Here is a 19,402-nt window from a genome sequence, read left to right as displayed (position 1 = left end):
TTATTATTATTATATTATTATTATCACCATTTATTATTATTATTATTATTATTACTATTATTATTATTATTATTATTATCATTAATACTATTAGTTACGGAACATGTATGATTATATTTATACTTTTTTTTTGACACTTCAATAATGGTGACAATTATTATTACCACAAGTCATGAGAGAGAGAGAGAGAGAGAGAGAGAGAGAGAGAGAGAGAGAGAGAGAGAGAGAGATCGACCAATCATCATTTTCCTTATACTGAATTTCCTCACGCCTCTGAAACCACTGTCACATTTACCTTGACAGCCAATAATCCCGAAGATCAACACTATTACTTTCCGCGGAGATTGAACTCCTGACAGAGCGCGGTGAGGGGCAGGCACGCCATCCTCGCCGTGCCCTGCTCATCACTGGGCACTGGGCAAACCAACCACTGAAAAGTGAAAACAATACCGCTCGGTTTGTTTTTGTAGCGAGGGTGGAGCTCCGTTGATCTAGATAACTACAAGTGGAACCGATTTTCATTTAACTGAATTCGTAGTTTGTAAAATTATGATGCACCGTACATAAAGACTAATATTCGCTTTAGAATATGCGAAAAATAAAAACACTAATAAACATGTAAAGGTAAGCTCGACCAGTTTTGAAATGATATTGGTCAACGTGAGCAGCTCTGTTCACCCTTGGCCCGGGAGTCTTGGCCAACCAGGGACCAGTGCAGGAAATACTCGTGATCCGACAAAGGTATACCGCTTCCTGTCAGAAATCACACACAAATTAGCAGACCATGGTGGGGAAGAGAGAGAGAGAGAGAGAGAGAGAGAGAGAGAGAGAGAGAGAGAGAGAGAGAGCAATGATACATGATAGTGAAAAGATCACAATGAATCATGGAATCATGTTTGTAAAGACTACAGCTCAAGGAAGCAAACTGGAGGCCATCTTTGCTACAGATCTATATTTTTTAATAAGAATATTCCGTAATACATCTTGATTTTTACCATTCAATGTGATGCACCGTGATTCACCGCACCTCCCATGCACGTGACTCTGGCGTGACGCGTGGCTGTTTCATAAGGCACCTGCTAGTCGCTGTCCGTCATTGACACTGAATCGAAAAGAAATAATCTTCTAGTCATGAAAAGCGAAGTAGCTAAATTTGACAGATGCTCACTATAATTCATTATCTAAATGATACAACTTAAAATTATGAACATCACGAGATAATAATGAACATCAAAAGTTTAAGCCGCAAACAGGCTTGTCACATGACATCTTTCACTCGTCTCTGGTCTTGTCACGATGCCTTAAATATTCTCTCTCTCTCTCTCTCTCTCTCTCTCTCTCTCTCTCTCTCAAAATGACTTTAGATTCATACAATAACCTTACGAGTTCCTTCATGTACAGCAAATGTAATCGCTGGCATTTGAGATTAAAGCAAATAAGTTGTTTATTAGTGAACATTTACTATAGTTAGACCTGAGAAGGGACGAAGCACACATCTATATTACTCAAGGCAGGAGAGAGTATACTGAAAATCACCCGCTAACACTATTGGCAAAACATACGAGGAGAGATGTGCTGCAGAATTAAAAGACTGAACTGACATAAGAATGAAGTTAATGTAAGAGGAAGCCAGTGGCGGTGAAGCGATGCGGAGGCAGCAGATATCAACAGAGTGCGCGCCGCGATACAGACAGGTTGCTGATGTGTCACCTCCACAAATGGCGCAGAATGTAAACACTTTTTGGGGGCGTGTTCATCCATGACACGTGTGGGGGACCATAGTGGTGGTACGGACTCTAGTGAGAGGAGAAACTCGAGTCAGTTGGTTGGTGGAGAGTGTATCACAGTTTGTGGCGTGTCAGCAGCAGTGACTGGGCCACCAACTCTCGAGTGTCGGCCTTGGCCAGGCTGCTCTAGATAGTATGAGGTCGGGACTCCCACTGGTGCTGGTGACGATTCTGCTGTTAATAGTGGGACAGCAGACTCAAGGAGCAAACCAGCAGGCTAACAGCACCCCAGGCCAGTCTACAGCAATAGGATCTAACGTAAGTTGTGCGGGTGGATAACTTAAGATGATTCTGTTGTGTAATTTCTGACATCATTTCGGTAAACCACATTTTTAGCGTTAGGAAGTATATCAAGTAATACCACGCTTCATAACTGTTATTATTATGACTCATTTTCTAATATTCTGCAAAGTTGATGGGGTCCACAAGTATTGTAACTGTCCTTTTCTCTATATTTTTTTTTCTTATCAGGATACTCTGGTGATTCTAAGTCATTCTAGCCAATGTCCTAGTCATTCCAGCCCTAGACCCTAATCTATCAGTTCTCAAACTTGCTTAGTGGCACACTGATCAATGTACACACATTTGACTAATTAGAAAATTACACAAAAATAATGAAATGTCACGGAAGAATGAATCCTTTATGGCTGCAAATGAGGACATAAGAAAATAAGAGAAGTTGCAAGAAGCTATCAGCTCTACAGGTGACAGTCCGTGTGAAACTTACCAACCCATTTTTCCCTATCATCCTCATCCATATATATGTCTAATCTTCTTTTGAAGCTCCCTACTGACTCAGCACTACTGAGTCTGTTCCATTCATCTACCACTTTATTTGAGAATCAGTTCCTTCACATCTCTTTCATAAATCTGAACCATATTATAATAGAGTAAAGATTGACCAAGATTTAAATTTCAATTAACATTTTGCGAAGAAAATAACTAAAGCAAATACAATAGTTGGTTTAATAAGGGCCGCCGTGGTACAGGGGAACCATGCGTGTTTTGGAGTCTGAGGGGTCTCCAAGCGCACTGGTTCGAATCCTGTCCACAGTCCGAGTGTAGGTTGGGCTTCCTCACTCGGGGCAATGGCTTCCTAGCGGGTGGGCTTGGAGATAGGAGGTACCCCAAAAAAGTATCCCCTTTAGTCCATAAATTCCCGTGAAAAGCCCACATGGTATAAATAAAAAAAAAAAAAAAGGACATGATTCATTACCATGGATGAGGAAATATTTGAATCTTTGTACTATGTGGCATTCATTTGACCACACATTGAATATGGCAACCAGGTGTGGTGTGCCAACAAGAAAAAGGATGTGGAGGATGTTGAAAAGATTCAGTGTAGGGTAACAAAATTGGTACCACACTGAAGGATCTCTCCTATAAGGAAAGGTTGAAGAAACTAAATCTACCAATGTTGGCATATAGGAAATCAAGAAGAGACATGGTGGAAACCTTTAAAATGGAGTGTATGACAGAGATGTATGTGAAGGTTTGTTTAAGATGCAGGAAGGATTGGAAGCTCAAGGGTCCATGGAAAGAAAGTATTCAAGCTAAGAGCAAAATTAGACATCAGAAAGTATTTCTTCTGTAATAGAGTGGTGAATACTTGGAATAGCCTCATGGACAGTGTGGTAAATGCTGAATTAGTTTATGAGTTTGAAAGAAAGTTTGATGAAATATGGATAGATGAAAAACAGATTTGATTACACAGCAAAAATAGGGAGCCTTGATTACAGGCTTGACCACATGACCATAAAATCCAGAATGTGTAATTCAGAGTAGGAGTTACAGGCTTGAATCGGCCTCTTCCAGGAGTTGTCTGTGAGTTTCTATGAGTTGAACTTAAACTTCTTCAAGCTAGAACAAAATATTTATGATTCTATTTTGGTTATTGATCCTAAGAATTTTTATTATGACCATTTGTTATAACCCCTTTCCCACTTAAAGACTTATATTAGGTCCCCTCTCAACCTAGATATTTCTAAGGAATGCAAATTTAACAGCTTCAATCTTGTTTCCTAAGAGAATATCTCTCATCCCCTGTATTCTTTGTCATTCTCCTTTGTACCGATAATAATAGATCTATATCCGCTTGCTATACATACTCTTCAAGTACACCTGCAGGCGCTGTAGGCAATAAGAAAAAAAAATAATAATAATGTGGAAACCAGAACTGTACTGCATAATATAGATGAAGTCTGACCATTGCTAAATATAAATTTAATATTATTTTGGAACTTTTGCTTTTAACACTCCTACAGTATGATAAAATAGTTAAGCTACAGGTCAACCTTCCATTGGTAGTCCTGTCCTACCAAATGACATAGCTAACGGCTTCATGATACAGCATACCTGACAGGAATGTAACATTTTGATATTAAGGATATATGACCATAGGTGGGCATGATCATGATAACGATAACAGATTATCAGTTACTTAATAATTATTTTTCATGCATTTTCAGGTTATTGGTATTGCTGATACCTTTGGTTCAAAATTAATAATAATCAAGAATTTCAGTTTTTGGAACATGAGCAGTTTGAAGTTTTAAACTTAAAAAATCGAGTGTGATTTTTTTCTAAATTTTCTAAGATAAGAATGAAAATAAAAATTTGGAGGAATCAATTTATCGGTTATCAGGTGGCCGATAAATTTAAAGTTAGTTATTGAATGTCAGTTATCGGTGATGAGATTACTGTTAAATTTTTCCATTATCATGTCCATAAAGCAATGCCCAAGAGTTCATAGAGTTAAAGAGAATATCTATAGATATCGTGTGACAATTTTTCAATTGTGCACACACACACACACACACACACACACACACACACACACACACACACACACACACACACACACACACACACACACACACACACACGAGACAGTAGTTGAAGGGTAACTTGACCTATCATGTACATATTTACTTTTTTCAGCCTCTCAGTGAAGATAAAAAAAGGGATGACTTCTTCCCTCCAGCTTCACCCACTACCACCACCACCACTACCTCCACTAGCACCACCACCACCACCACCACTAGTATAGAGGCCACAGAGGCCCCAAATTTAAGTGTGCGTGTTGCTAACGTTAGTATCAACAGTTTCTGCAATGTAACGAACAATAATCCAGACAAGTTGACTTCATTCTGTCATCTGTTCTGTGTCAAGGATGATAATCAGCCTGAACAATCAGAGCACTCCGAGGAGAAAGATGACGGGTGAGTACAGTTTGTTAAATGTTACCCCATTTAAGAGCATCAATGTACACAAAGTTTTATATCTATATCTATCTATATCTATCTATTTCTCAATTTATCTATTTATGTATCTATTTATACACACACACACACACACACACACACACACACACACACACACACACACACACACACACACACACACACACACACACACACACACACTATTAGTTACTTTATTTATTTGTTTATGTATTTATTTTACCTATTTTACTTCATTGATTTTCTTTTCTGAATAGATGAGCCTTTACATCATATGAATGTTATATATTTTCAATTCACCTGAATATGTGGCCCAGTTTTCAAGATGCATGTAATTGCCCACTCGTTCCTGAAAGATTAGTCATGGGAACGTCTTTGCACACCTGCTTAAACACCTTGTCCTCACAAACTCTCTCTCTCTCTCTCTCTCTCTCTCTCTCTCTCTCTCTCTCTCTCTCTCTCTCTCTCTCTCTCTCTCTCTCTCTCTCTCTCTCTCTCTCTCTCTCTCTCTCTCTCTCTCTCTCTCTCTCTCTCTCTCTCTCTCTCTCTCTCTAACTGTTAGTTTACAATAGGGAATCTGGTCAGAATTTTCATTGACTAATGAAATTTTTAGATTACGAGTACTGTTCAGATTTTCAAGAATGTGTGATATGAAATTTTTTTTTTTTTTTTTTCAGCTTTGTTGACTCCCAACCCATGTATTGATATGTATATGTTCATTTTTTGCCTTAAATTGAGTGTTGATTTTTGCATTTTAGGGCTGTTGTTGACACTGAGCCTGCAAATGAAACCCAGGCTTGCCACTCAAGTGTTGACCTGCCTGAAGTGGGGGCAGCTGAACAGGAACACCTATCCTCATTGTCAATCTTCCTCATCCTCTGTGTGCTGGGTAAACTTAATTAACTTACTCTGTCTTCAGTTACATAAATGCCTGTAATGCCATATAACTATCATGGATGATCATAGTTACATAACTTGTCTGTTTAGTAATGAGCATAATATTGTAGTTAAGATTGTTGGCATCATGAAGATATTTCAAGGACAAGTTAATAAAATTGAGCTTGGGAGATTTTCTTCTGCTAATAATGTACTTTGATGTTACTCAGTTTTGTTTTTACTTTCTTTTCAACAGCTATGTGTGTCATCTTGATATTCTTCTTGCTTAAAACAAAGCTGAATTACCTGCCAGAAAGTGTTGCCTGTGTTATTGTAGGTAAGAACTATCATATTTAGAGGAAAATAATGTTGTTAAAGATTGTTATTAGTGAATGATATGATTGTATATTTTCTTTAAAAAAAAAAAAAGCATGCTTCCATGATATCTATGTTCTCTCTCTCTCTCTCTCTCTCTCTCTCTCTCTCTCTCTCTCTCTCTCTCTCTCTCTCTCTCTCTCTCTCTCTGACATGAGTGCCGTTTTTTACTGTACACGCTATGTATAGATATCAATGTATCAAATAAAAAATCCTTCTCTCATCTCTTGGCAGAGCAGCTATTATGAAGTTAGATTATGTGCTGTGTGGAATTAAAAACACACAGAATATAGATAAACACACACAAAGAGCAGGTAGTGTATTAAGAGTGTGCACTAGTTGAAAAACAGATTGGATAAATGTAGATATGGAGATGTAACAACACAAATGCAACTCAAGCCCTGTAAGTTATAAGTGTACATGAATGCAACTATATACTTGTAAATACACATACTTTAGCTTGCCTTTTCCTGTCTTCTCTTGCTGGCATCGAAGAAAGAAGAAAACTGCAAGCAAATAGGGGATGTATATTGAGATAACTAAAGTGTGTTTCTTTCTCTTTATGCAGGAGGAATAATTGGACTTGCTTTAAAGGTCTTGTACAGCAAACACATTGCAAATTGGCAGGTAATTTTAATATTAATTTGATAAATGCCACTTGAGTGTGATTTTTGTTTAGTAGAAATAAGCTTTGATAAGATATGTATATATATATATATATATATATATATATATATATATATATATATATATATATATATATATATATATATATATATATATATATATAATTTTTACAGAAAGAGGAAGCCTTCTCTCCAACTGTTTTCTTTTTGGTGATCCTGCCGCCCATCATATTTGAGTCTGGGTACAATCTTCACAAGGTTAGTTTAAAGTTGGAGTGCTTTATGGGTGAACTAATTATGCTTATACTATGCATATTCTAGATGTTCTTTTGGAATAGAAGCAAATACTTAAGAATATCATCCATGCCAACTTGTGTGACATTACAACAATGTGATCTTTGTCATGATCTTTTCTAATCATACATGGTTGATTTTTACCTGTTATGCTTCCTTTTTAAATGCAAATATCTTTTCCAAGAGTATTTTACTAAGATAGTTTTGTATTGTTGCATTGTGTTGGAGTATCAGCTTATGCAACATATGTATAGATCACTTACTGGAAGCCATTCATGTTCACTTGAATATAATTGAGAGAAGACTGTGTGTAGAGTGGGTGGTAGGGAAACACATTTTTCTCTAGATATACACACAAGAGTGTGTAATTCACTGCAGAATCTATGGCTACACTGACAGATTGTTTGGAGTCAGGAAGGCTGTTGCGTGAAGGCTTACTGTTTGAAACACTTGATAGATTAGCAACACATGTCTCAGCATGAACTCTTATCAATTAATAATCCATTATAATTTTTTACAGGGTAATTTCTTCCAAAACATTGGGTCAATACTGCTGTTTGCCATTGTGGGAACAGTGATATCTGCACTCATTGTGGGTGGTGGAGTGTATCTACTTGGACAGGTGAGTCTTAAACACATAGTAGCTAATGCTTTTTTTGGCTGAAGTGGTGAGTGTTTATAATGACTTAGAAATAATACACCAGATTGGACATGAAATTCTAGATATGAATACAATTCCAAAATATTGCACTCTTTCAGCTCAAAGTTAATATTTTATGTTTCATTTATTTTTATTAATTTGATTTTACTCCAGAGTGTGGAATGAAGTATATTTTCATTTTCTTGAAGGAAATCTTCACAAATTCATATTTAATATACACAAATAATAGAGTATGATTCATAGTCTTAAATTTTGCTGGTAAGGCAAACTCACAACTCCTCAATTTGTGTTCCTTGTCTCTTCATTGTTAAGTTGAGCTTGGACAAGGATTTGAACTGGACCTCTCAGTTTTAAATCAAGTGCCTTGTGCACCACCAGATTTTAGAATTCTATTTGAAGGATTTCCAGTGTATAGTCACCTTATGTTAAGGATTATTTTATAGACACAAATAAGAGATATTCAATATTTAGATATTATGAGAAACAGTCTCTGCAGTGAATTTCCATCAGTTTCATTGTAAGAGCTATAGAATTAATGCATGTTTAACATATTGCAGGCTGACGTTGTTTACAAGTTAACATTTGTAGAGAGTTTTGCGTTTGGCTCCCTCATATCAGCAGTGGATCCTGTGGCCACTCTAGCCATCTTCCATGCTCTCAATGTGGACCAAGTTCTTTACATGCTTGTGTTTGGGGAAAGCATCCTCAATGATGCCGTCTCCATCGTTCTCACCAGGTAATATAGGATGGCATGGATGCAGTGTTCAGTGCAGGTCTATTTCAAATCATGTAGGGAAAAACTTTGGGCCATGCTGTTAGATCTCAACATAATGATCCATGTAGTAATGTAGCAATGACACACAACTTGGATGGAGCCTGTATGATATACTGGGTTAAGATCACACTGTGTGTTACAGGACCAGATTGCTACTCCTGATACTTAACTGGTGGCTTACCAGAGTGTATAGTAACTTAAAAAGTTGAGAACTGGAAAAAAAGTAAATATATTAAGTTACATTCCACTTAATCGAATAGTGAATTATTTAATTGTATACTGCAATACATGCATACATTGACTGGCACTATCATTGTGGTTGTTATTAGGATCACAAGTAACGTGTGCCTTTTCCTCATGCATTCTCTCAATAGATTTTTAATAGAAGTAGGAAAGCCAATGCTGACCGATTGGTTCAGACCAGCATCATCTGGTGACTTAAACTGCATAACTTTTTCAATTACTGATGCTGTGTTTGCATTAATTTGCACAAATATTCTTTAATGTGAGTATCTTTTGGTTTTGAAATCTTGAAAAGCTAAACCCTCCAGAGATTTAATACCTGAACCCTAGCTCTACCATCTGCCAACTTTTATTTTTCAATACCTTTGTTAAGTTATTTTTTTGTCATGACTTTATTGCACATCTTGTAATTAATAAAGTTATCAAATAACAATAGTAAGTGTTACTTGTATTGGTTTGTGAGCTAACCACTGCTAATGGATATTCATTTATGAAAATTATATGTATCATTTAATAAGATGATATTTACTGAAAATTTTTGTGTTTTCTTGAAACATAAATCTAATTATGAGTGTATAATTTCAGTACTGTCATTGAAATGGCATCACCAGCGATGGCCACCATGGGGTCTGGAGAAGCAGCGCTGTACACAATGTGGCGATTTTGTGTCATGTTTTTCGCATCAGCAGGGATTGGAGTGGCTTTTGCCCTTCTCAGTGCTCTTCTCCTGAAGTATGTGCCTGTCAGGGAATACACATCCCTGGAACTTTGTATCATCATCATCTTCATCTACGCTCCTTACACCCTTGCTGAGGGGATCCACTTATCAGGTATTGCCAATGGCAGTTTAATTGTATTATACAGCTTGGTGTTACTCATTGCAGGTAGGATATAGCACAGCTTTACATTGTGCTGCAAGGATACAGTTGTGCAGGTAGAATGTAAAATGTAATGCATTAAATGCACTGAAAAATGTGTCACAACAAGCACTTGGTCATGAGTCTGCTCCTTGCCATGACATTGCTCCACTACTCATGTCTGCTAATGTTTGTGTTTGTTGCTTATTATTGAATGTATAAACCGTGACTGTGCTCAGCTATCACCATGAAAGAAGCATGTTCCAGGTGAAGGTAACTGCTCCAGTAGTCAAACAACAAAAGCAACATGCTTTGCATATGCAATAGAAGGCTCAAATGTTAGACATGCTAAAAAAAAAAAAAAAAAAAACTTTGCTGTTTCAAATATATTTGGTACATCGTTCTGCTATTGATGTTTACTTACAGGAAGGATAGGGATCACTCACTGACTATTTTGGAAAAAAGATTCAGAAAGGGCATGAGCACAAATGTTTCTCATTTCTTTCATACTTGCTGGGTGAAGGAAACTTTTGCTGCTTCATAGGATTGGTTAGATTTGTGTTCTAATGTACTTATATTACTTTCTTTTGTTGAGGTCTTACTTTTGTTGAGTTAGTTTTCATCTTTCAAAGAATGCTTCCTGGAGAGAGAGAGAGAGAGAGAGAGAGAGAGAGAGAGAGAGAGAGAGAGAGAGAGAGAGAGAGAGAGAGAGAGAGAGAGAGAGAGAGAGAGACTGACTGACTGACTGACTGTGTGTGCGTGCGCCCCAGCAAAGGTTAAAGGATGAGTACTGAGCAATTTTTTGGTGTTGCAGCATCATTTTGTTACCTGGTGTTGTTGAGGGTGTGTGGAAGATTGGTGAACTCCTGGAAGTGTGCACACATTAACTTCTTGCAAGTGGAAAACATCCTATTCTGACATGTAAAGGGTTGTTGTTTCACAGTGAATTCATTTATGTGGTCAAATTATCCTGAAGTACTTAACCATTCTGGGGTGGTTGGTATCCATATATGTTATGGATGAAGTACTAATGAAGCACATGCTCCTTAAGTAAGTTCTGCCAGTAGTCAAGTTGTACACATTATTAAAATGGAAAAGAGCCTCCAGCTTTAAACTCTTGCATATCTTTTCCATATTACAGATTCCATAAAGTCATTCCTTCAAGTCAAAATATTCGTCCACTTAGTGGCAAAACTGGAGATCATTGTAGTGTATTTACTGCAGTGAGTGTGTAAGATAATGAACAGAAACATAGAAGCGAGAGATGGTGCATATGTCCTAGAACCATGCCATCTCTCAGTTTTGTCTCCCAGCAAGGAAGTGATGATGGCCATTGTCTATCTAGAGGGCATTACATCACTCTGTCTCCCTCCAGTGATGGGTGTGATTGGAATCACTCACATTGCTGAAGAGCCAAAATCTCACACATCTTACACATTTGCATATCGGTGAACAATATAAAAGATATTTTCATTTGACAAGGCAGTTAGGTGACTTGGAACAAGAAGGCCTTGACAGGAGGCAATGCCTCTAGTCAGAGACTTTGTTGTAGAATAATTGCATTTTCATGGTGTAATTGTGGTTGTAGTCCAATAGGAAGGCAATATGGAGACAAAGCTCACCTTACATGGAAAGGATAACCACACTTCTCGATGAGCCCAGCATGAGAGAAAGTGTAGCACTTGTGGCACTTCATCTCCACAGAGCAAAGAGTCATTGTGCTACATATACAGTGGTTACTGGTTAGAGGCAGTCTTCATGAACCCCAAACAATATTTGGTTTGCCATTAAACCTGTAAAACAACCCAGCTGTAGTCAGTCAGTTTAGACTGATAGATCCATTGCGTTCTCAACCCGCAGATATAAGTGCTGCAGGGTAGTACTGTAGTTCTTCAGGCAGTCAGTGTGCCCACCAACTCCTTAATATGGGTGAAGGTGAGGTGGCCCTCCATATCCCTCCTCCCTCTTACAGGTGAACACAGCTTCAATACAAGGGCCAAGGAGTGACCAGCCAGGAGACTTGCCTAGTAGTGCTGGTGTGTCATGGCCAAGGTAGCAGTCAAATATGCACACTCCTGGTGATGGCAGACAGTCCTGCTGTCCTCCCACAGGCTGGCCTCCCATCTTATGAGTAGGTCCATAAGCCGCATGGGTTCAGGCTCGCTATGTGTCCTGATGGAGAACAATATGCAGCTGCATGTTACATGTATAGGCAACCATGTTGTTGTCCTTTGCAAATGGCTGGTGGTTCTTTGGTTTCATGTGTGGCATGTTTCTTTAGGTATCCCTTCACGTAGTAGTTACATATCTGCTTTTTAGCATTGTCATCATTTGGTTCACTGGTTGGTGTCATTAATGCTTTTTGAGTTTTTAATCCCCTTTGTGGTTAGGCTGTGGGTGTTTAAGTAGGTATAGGATTGGTGTGTTTTGTATTGATTAGAAAACTTCATGCAATTGTGAAATTCAAAGCTGTAGTAAATTTTTTTTCTGATAGGAACTCCAGACCACCAATAAATTATCGTACAGACACATAACAGAGCAAAATATTAATTTCAGTGTACTCTTCTTCTCAGGAATAATGGCAATCCTCTTCAATGGTATAGTAATGTCTCATTACACCCATTTCAACATGTCTCCAGTGATGCAGATTACCATGCAACACCTCATGCGCACACTGGCCCTCATAGCTGAATGTACAGTCTTCATCTATCTTGGACTTGCCCTATTTAGTTTCAGACACCAGGTAAGGAGAACTGATGTTATCATTTTAAATAGAGAGTGGAACCTCCTTTATTGAATGCCTCCTTTTTCAAACAAATAAGCTTTCAAGTAAAATCTTCAACTCATAGTTGCTTCAGTTGCTGTACTATAACTTGTTTTTTTAACAAAGTTAAGAGACAGAGTGAGAGAGAGAGAGAGCAGTTGAGTTATCAGCTGGTTGACACAATCTCTCTCTCTCTCTTTCTCTCTCTCTCTCTCTCTCTCTCTCTCTCTCTCTCTCTCTCTCTCTCTCTCTCTCTCTCTCTCTCTCTCTCTCTCTCTCTCTCTCTCTCTCTCTCTCTCTCTCTTAATTGGAAGAATCAAATGTCTGAGCTGACGGAGACACTTGATAAAAATGCATGATTTGCAAAACCATTAATACAAAACTGTGAATACGTGAGGGGAACACTGAATGTCCAGTGAATTTGTACTGGTTAACTGTCTCAAGGTATTCATATTAGACATTAATGGTATCTTTCACTTTACAGTTCCACCTGGCACTGGTGCTGTGGAGTATCGTGCTCTGCCTAGTTGGCCGGGCTCTCAATATTTTTCCTCTCTCATGGTTGGCAAATAAGTTTCGTGATCATCAAATCAATTATAGGATGATGTTTATTATGTGGTTCAGTGGTGAGTAGAAACCTTTATCTAGAATTTGTACATTTAAAAATTTTCCTGATTAAAAATTTATTTTGATCGTTTACAAATTTTTGAAATCACTATTTTCAAACAGCAGTCACCAAAACAACATTTTTAGTCTGCTGTTTCTTTGTCAGATCCTAAGTGTGCACACTCCAGTTATTAATTATGTCACAGCTTCTTTAATACCAGTGCTTGTTGCAGGTTTGAGAGGGGCCATTGCCTATGCCTTGGCACTTCACTTAGAGTTCAGTGATGAGAAGCGTCATGTGATTGTAACAACAACTCTCATCATTGTTCTCTTCACAATATTCATCCTTGGCGGCTCAACCATGCCACTTATAAAGGTACGAGTTGATGCACTGCAGTAACTGGTTGTGTAATAATGAGTAGCTATCATAAGAAAAGGAAATGTCACATGTTCTTGTTCACTTCTCTCTGCTCGTCAGCAAATTAAGAAAATGAAATATTTATTTTCTTACTAGCTAGTTCTCACAAATATAAGGTTGACATTTTGTCATTCTTTCTCTGGCAGTCTAGAATAAAAATATAACACATGTTTCTCTTTTGATCAGTATCTAAAGGCAGACAAACAACAGAAGAACAGGAGAATAAAGGAAAGAGACAAAGAGCTAACCTTGAGCAAAACTAGAGAATGGGTAAGTATAAGATGGATGTTTTTATCTTATATATGATTAATTTGTTTTTTATAGTAATAAACTATAGGAATATAAATACAGAATTTAACCAATCATATTCTGGCATTATTTATTGATGAAGTACTATTACATACTATTCTGCTAAACAAACCTTAAAATGCTGAATTCCTATGCATTATATTATTATACTCCTATAAATATATTTTTTATTGACTTCAGGGTCAGGCACTGGACTCGGAACATTTATCAGAATATACAGAAGATGAAAGTGACAGTCCTACAGGGAGCCAGTTGAGAGGTTTCCTAAAGTTGGACTTACTGTACATCCGACCCTTCCTAATACGGCGAGTCACTCATCAAGAGGTTAGTTAATAGGGTGAAGTTCCCCAGGAAGTCACCATACAAACTGATAAGCAACAGTATATGGCAGTTCTGTGAGAGTGGAAGGTCAGTAATGATGATCATGATCTAGCTCCTTTTATTGAGTCTGTTACAAGACCAGAAATGTTCCACAGCAGATCCCAAAGCTGGTAAGCATGCAATTGCTGTGTTTTGATTTATGTAATGTTTTGTGACCTTTACAGTTGTTTTAAAATAATTTGGTTCATTTGGTAATGTTTTTTATGAAGTGTAATGATAGATTTATATACATTTTTGGGAAAAATCAGATAGCTTACATGACTTGTATGAATCATTGTATGGAAATGAGACAAAGTGTCATACATACATCTGCCATCACAACTCAGACATGCTCAGTCCGTCATGCTAACCCACTCTCAGCCCATCACTATCATTTCCCACTCCTTCATCTCAGACATCATGGAGGCCTTTGCCACTAATTGACAGTCAGAACACTACAATGGACTGGAAAAAACACTGAAAGGACCTTGGTAGGGTCTTGGGAGTGGTGTCAGTGCAGATGGTGAGAATACCACCACAAAACCCCTCTTCTCCATTTCCACTTATCTTCTCTGACATTCAATATTATTTAGTAAGGGCATATCTTGTACAGCATTTTTAGTGACCATTCAATGCTTTGGATAAGATAATTGAATAGAGAAGATGAGTGAGTGAATCTGCACTACCACCATTGCTACTCTCAACAGCCCAGGCCATGCAACTTACACCTTGATTTTATTGCAGCATAATATTTCTTAAATAAAATCCAAGCTGCTCAAAAGGAGGTCCTGTAGTGCACTTGTGGTAATCTTTATATGACAAGTTTGAGCAACTTTTTATATCATTATGTAAACTTCTCTCTGATTTTAACAATCTAAAGCTCATTATTGTGCAGTTTGTTTATTATACTTAAGATTTTGTTATACCCAATAAATTATATTAACTATACCAGATATATTACTTGAAATAAGATTCTTTGTTTAACCCTTCAAACCATTATTTTCAATTTTGTTTATTTTCCAGGTTCGGTCCCATGCTTATGACCTGAAAAAACAGTGCTACCAGTCAATCAATGTTCAGGCTTCAGAGTCAGAAGAAGAGGAAATTTTTACTGCTCACTAATGTACATAATATGTTTTGGTTTGATAAAACCGTTCTGTTCAGAGATTTATGTGCTTTATGTAAATGACAAATATTTATGTAAATAGCATGTATATTTTTATTTAAATGTAAGAATATCCTACCATCATTTGGTAGCTGATTTATTATTATTAAAGGAAAGCTATAAAGTCAAGTTTATGATTCTTGTCACTATGTTAAGTCCATGATCTGGCATTTGTAATAATTTGACTTTTTTCATCAAGAAATTAACTAACCGGGATGAAAAAAAATAATTAAAAAAATAAAAAAGATTTTCTTAAAGTAAGACTTTTTCCCACCATATAAGTGATGACAATGAGGGAAGTTCCTTTTTGTGATTCACTGATAAATTATATTCTGGCACATGCTATGATTCGCTTTGTCATCCAGTTGATTTTTCTTCCTTGTTTTAATCAAGCAGCTAAAAACATAATTGTGTGTGTGTACGTCGGTGTGTGTGTGTGTGTGTGTGTGTGTGTGTGTGTGTGTGTGTGTGTGTGTGTGTGTGTGTGTGTGTGTGCATACTGCAATATAAGTGGTTTAGAATTGGCTTATAAGTAGTCTATGTTAGGCTTGTGTTCCATCACCATAACTACTTTAGTTCAATTGATGTTTTTGCTCACACAACTTATGAACATGCTTTTGTTCAGGATAATGGATTCCTTTACATCAAATAAGCCGCCTGCATATTTTCTTTTTATGAATTTAGCATATTTTCTTTTTATGAATTTATTGTCTTTCTATCTACTTTTAATAATTTTTCTTTTTATGAATCTACTGTCTTTCCATCTACTTTCAATAATTAATCTTTATCCATTTTCTCTCTCTCTCTCTCTCTCTCTCTCTCTCTCTCTCTCTCTCTCTCTCTCTCTCTCTCTCTCTCTCTCTCTCTCTCTCTCTCTGAATTGGTTTGTGTATGTGATTAGATATTAATTCAACACATACCAGAAGGCATGAAAGCCCTTATTGTGATACTACTACCTTTGCTCTAAATGAATATTAATTCTCCCAAAAATGAGTCATTCTTGTTTAATTGCTCAGCAGTGCCATAAACTACTTCAAATGTTTGACATTACATTTAGTATTGAAAAGTTGCACATGTACGTCTATGTTTTAAGCATGTTACATAATTAATCATTCCTTCCTCTCAGTGATTTTTGAGAAATAATATAAGATATTTTATGCAAAGCCAAAATGTTTAATAATTGCATGATTGTATGGATTGATACAGGATACCAACTTAATGAATGTTTAATTACTCATTAAGAAATTGTTGCATCAAAATAATGTGGGAAAACCTTTCCACTGTATGTGCAATTATGTTCATATTTTGATACTAAAATACATAAGTAATTATCAAATGTGCACAAAAATTCAAATCAAACACAATACAATATAAGCTATAAAAGACAACTAATATTCATTACATTACTTTTTTTTATATATATGTAACGTCTTGTCTGATTAACATTTTTACCAACTTCAATTTTTAAATTTTCAATAAAAATCCAGTGCAATAAAAGTTGTAGATGTATTTCTGATATATGTTTTTTCTTGAGTGTATTTATGTCTTTAATTATATTATTCTTGTGGAATTTCTTATGTTCATATCAATGAAATGATTGTTGATTGTTGTAGACAATGATGTTTTTTTTTCTTATTTGGATAACATTTAAAAAAAACATGAAATTTTACTGTTTTACTATAAACATTGCAAAGGAAAGGATCACAGAAAGGTAACGCTGTGTCTAGTAAAATACAAATATCAATCTTTTCCAAAGGTCATGAAGTATATTTAAGTTCAAAAGATGCTACATAAAGGTAGGCCAATTAGTACAGGAGCAATATGTAAAGAATGATACATAAGTCTGTCATCATAGGTGGCAGATATAATTCTCCCTGTCACTTGCCTAACCTGTAGTTTGCGATATGTGCAGACATCACATGTAGGTCAGATGACAACTAAATCTAAAATGAACGACCAATAGCAACAACAATGTAGGATTTCTCTCTAAGTGAGACCATAAAACATCCTATGAGTAATGACAGACTGGCAAGGAGCATGAAGCATTTTGATCATTTTCTTAGCTTATCAAAACTATATTGATAGCAATTAGCAGTGCTTTCAGTCTTATATAAAGTATAAGAATATTAAAGAATAGTGTTATTGCAGGCTTTTGTACATTATTTTCAGTGTTAGGAAATGAAGAATCAAAATTTACAAAACTTTTTCTCATTTGGACTGATCATATTAAATCCCAGACATTCCTTTTGTAATGCCAAATAGTAAAAGAAGGATACATGTGTTTGTAATGTTCATAAATTATTGTTTTAAATATGAACAACAGTTGTCTGCTGATATCCTTAGGCCTAAATATGTTAGTGCATTAGTATTACTGATTTTTTTGTACTAATCATAATTTGGAAGGTACCAGACCATGACAAAATGAGATATTATGGGTTTCACTGATATAGATTTTATGATATTAAAATCAAGAAGACATGACCAATTGTCACAGCTATTTCCCTTTACAGGAAATTCCATCAACTGCTTAGAAAAAATAATCAAACCAACTGATGTTCATTATTGTTTGTACTATGAGATGATGTTATGTAAGTAAATATTTCATTACTTTTCCTTCCTGTGCAATGTGCCTTTTCTGCACATCCAAGTGCCATCCAAGAAAGAAGCAGCTAAAAATAAAAGGATGAAAAAATTGATGGAATTTATAAATGCTTCTTTTTTTTATTTGTGGAAAGAAAAAGTAAAGTACCTGAAGAAGAGTTTTGAGCTTTCCACCACCCCTCTTTTAGTTGCCTCTCACAACACACACAACATGGAGATTCATTATATTATAACATTGGAACATTTCTTCATTACGAAAGAAACTCAAGTGCCCGGGATGAGTAATAGGCATCTTTGTTAACAAATATATTAATAGTACTTTACAGATTAATGAGTAAATATCTCAAACATTAACAAATATTTCCTTGTTTTAGATTAGAAATAAACTTTTCTTTATATAAATGCAAAATGCAAAAATATAATCAACTATGTTGAGTAATTTTTGTAGTTACTGTAATCTCATTATTTCTGATCCAGTGGCATTTTAAACCATTATAAAAGATCAAACTAGAATATGCAAATCAAAAGTAAGATAGTAAATCACTATTTCATACAACATCCAGTCACACTGATCCACCTTCTGTTGTTTTGATGTGAAATACTGTGTGAGATGGATTGTGCCATAATGTATTATATGTATATTTCATGAAAAGAATACTTATATACTTTGATACTGTAGAAGATGCTAATAAATTTTAACTCATAAGAAATATGAAAATAAAATATAGTAAGAGAAATATAAATCTACACACTAATGGCTAATTATATGTGTGTATGTGTGTGTTTGTGTATGTGTGCAGGATGTTTGCTTTATAACATGGTCCTCTGAAAGGTTGTCTAAGTGATTTTTAAATGGAAAATGTCTCTTGAGAGGAATTTGTTTAGAACCTGTTATGTATTTGTTCAGTTTACTGCAATATTATGCTTGAGGTGATGACTATACAATGCACTGAAGCAACAAAGTTGATGATAAAGATGGTTGTGAACAATGTTTTCTGATAATCACTTTAAAAATCTTAAAAATGGAAAGCAGTATCTAGAATACTGAAAAAATAAAAATATAATTTCTTAATTGATGTTTTTGTTTTATTAAAAAAATGCAAGTTCATAAATCCTCACCAAACAGAAGAATAAATCTTTTTTTCACTCAGGCATTGTCAGAGAGAAGAGAAATAACATTAGTAAATAAAATTCACTGGAGGAATATTTCAGCAAGATCTTGAGGTAAGAATTTGATAATTGATTATGCTAACTATCTTACAAAGTATTTTCATTCTAGCTTAGGTATCTTGTTCATGTTACAGCCTCCAGGGAACTCTATTCCTGTTTCAGCATTGCCTGCTAGCTTCCTGGAACCTTCCTATCCCATATTGCAAAAATTTTATAAGACCTAAATGAAGAAAGTGTGACAACAACAGATTTGGTTAGTAGGCTACATCTCAG

The 19,402-nt window shown here is 36.0% G+C and overlaps 1 protein-coding gene across 1 annotated transcript; it reads left to right on the top strand.

The window, feature by feature from the left end:
* Positions 1-1,523: 1,523 nt before the first annotated feature.
* LOC123505080 (sodium/hydrogen exchanger 8-like) lies at positions 1,524-19,035 on the top strand. Its single transcript, XM_045256124.1, has 15 exons — positions 1,524-2,045; positions 4,728-5,008; positions 5,788-5,918; positions 6,162-6,242; positions 6,849-6,907; positions 7,081-7,164; positions 7,721-7,822; positions 8,419-8,597; positions 9,465-9,709; positions 12,310-12,479; positions 12,985-13,126; positions 13,340-13,482; positions 13,711-13,794; positions 14,014-14,157; positions 15,217-19,035. The coding sequence occupies exons 1-15, from the start codon at positions 1,923-1,925 to the stop codon at positions 15,313-15,315; spliced, it is 2,067 nt and encodes a 688-aa protein (XP_045112059.1). The 5' UTR covers positions 1,524-1,922; the 3' UTR covers positions 15,316-19,035.
* Positions 19,036-19,402: the final 367 nt, after the last annotated feature.

Source organism: Portunus trituberculatus, chromosome 17 (genome assembly GCF_017591435.1).
Source record: "Portunus trituberculatus isolate SZX2019 chromosome 17, ASM1759143v1, whole genome shotgun sequence".
Lineage (NCBI taxonomy): Eukaryota > Metazoa > Arthropoda > Malacostraca > Decapoda > Portunidae > Portunus > Portunus trituberculatus.
Note: the sequence above shows the minus strand (reverse complement) of the source record. Positions and strands in the feature narration are given on the sequence as shown.

Bases quoted from the DNA above. Each gene is read 5' to 3' on its own strand.
- LOC123505080 (XM_045256124.1), top strand. From the start codon at position 1,923: ATGAGGTCGGGACTCCCACTGGTGCTGGTGACGATTCTGCTGTTAATA. The intron at 5,919-6,161 runs GTAAACTTAATT...TCTTTTCAACAG, and splicing joins CCTCATCCTCTGTGTGCTGG to CTATGTGTGTCATCTTGATA. The intron at 7,165-7,720 runs GTTAGTTTAAAG...AATTTTTTACAG, and splicing joins CTGGGTACAATCTTCACAAG to GGTAATTTCTTCCAAAACAT.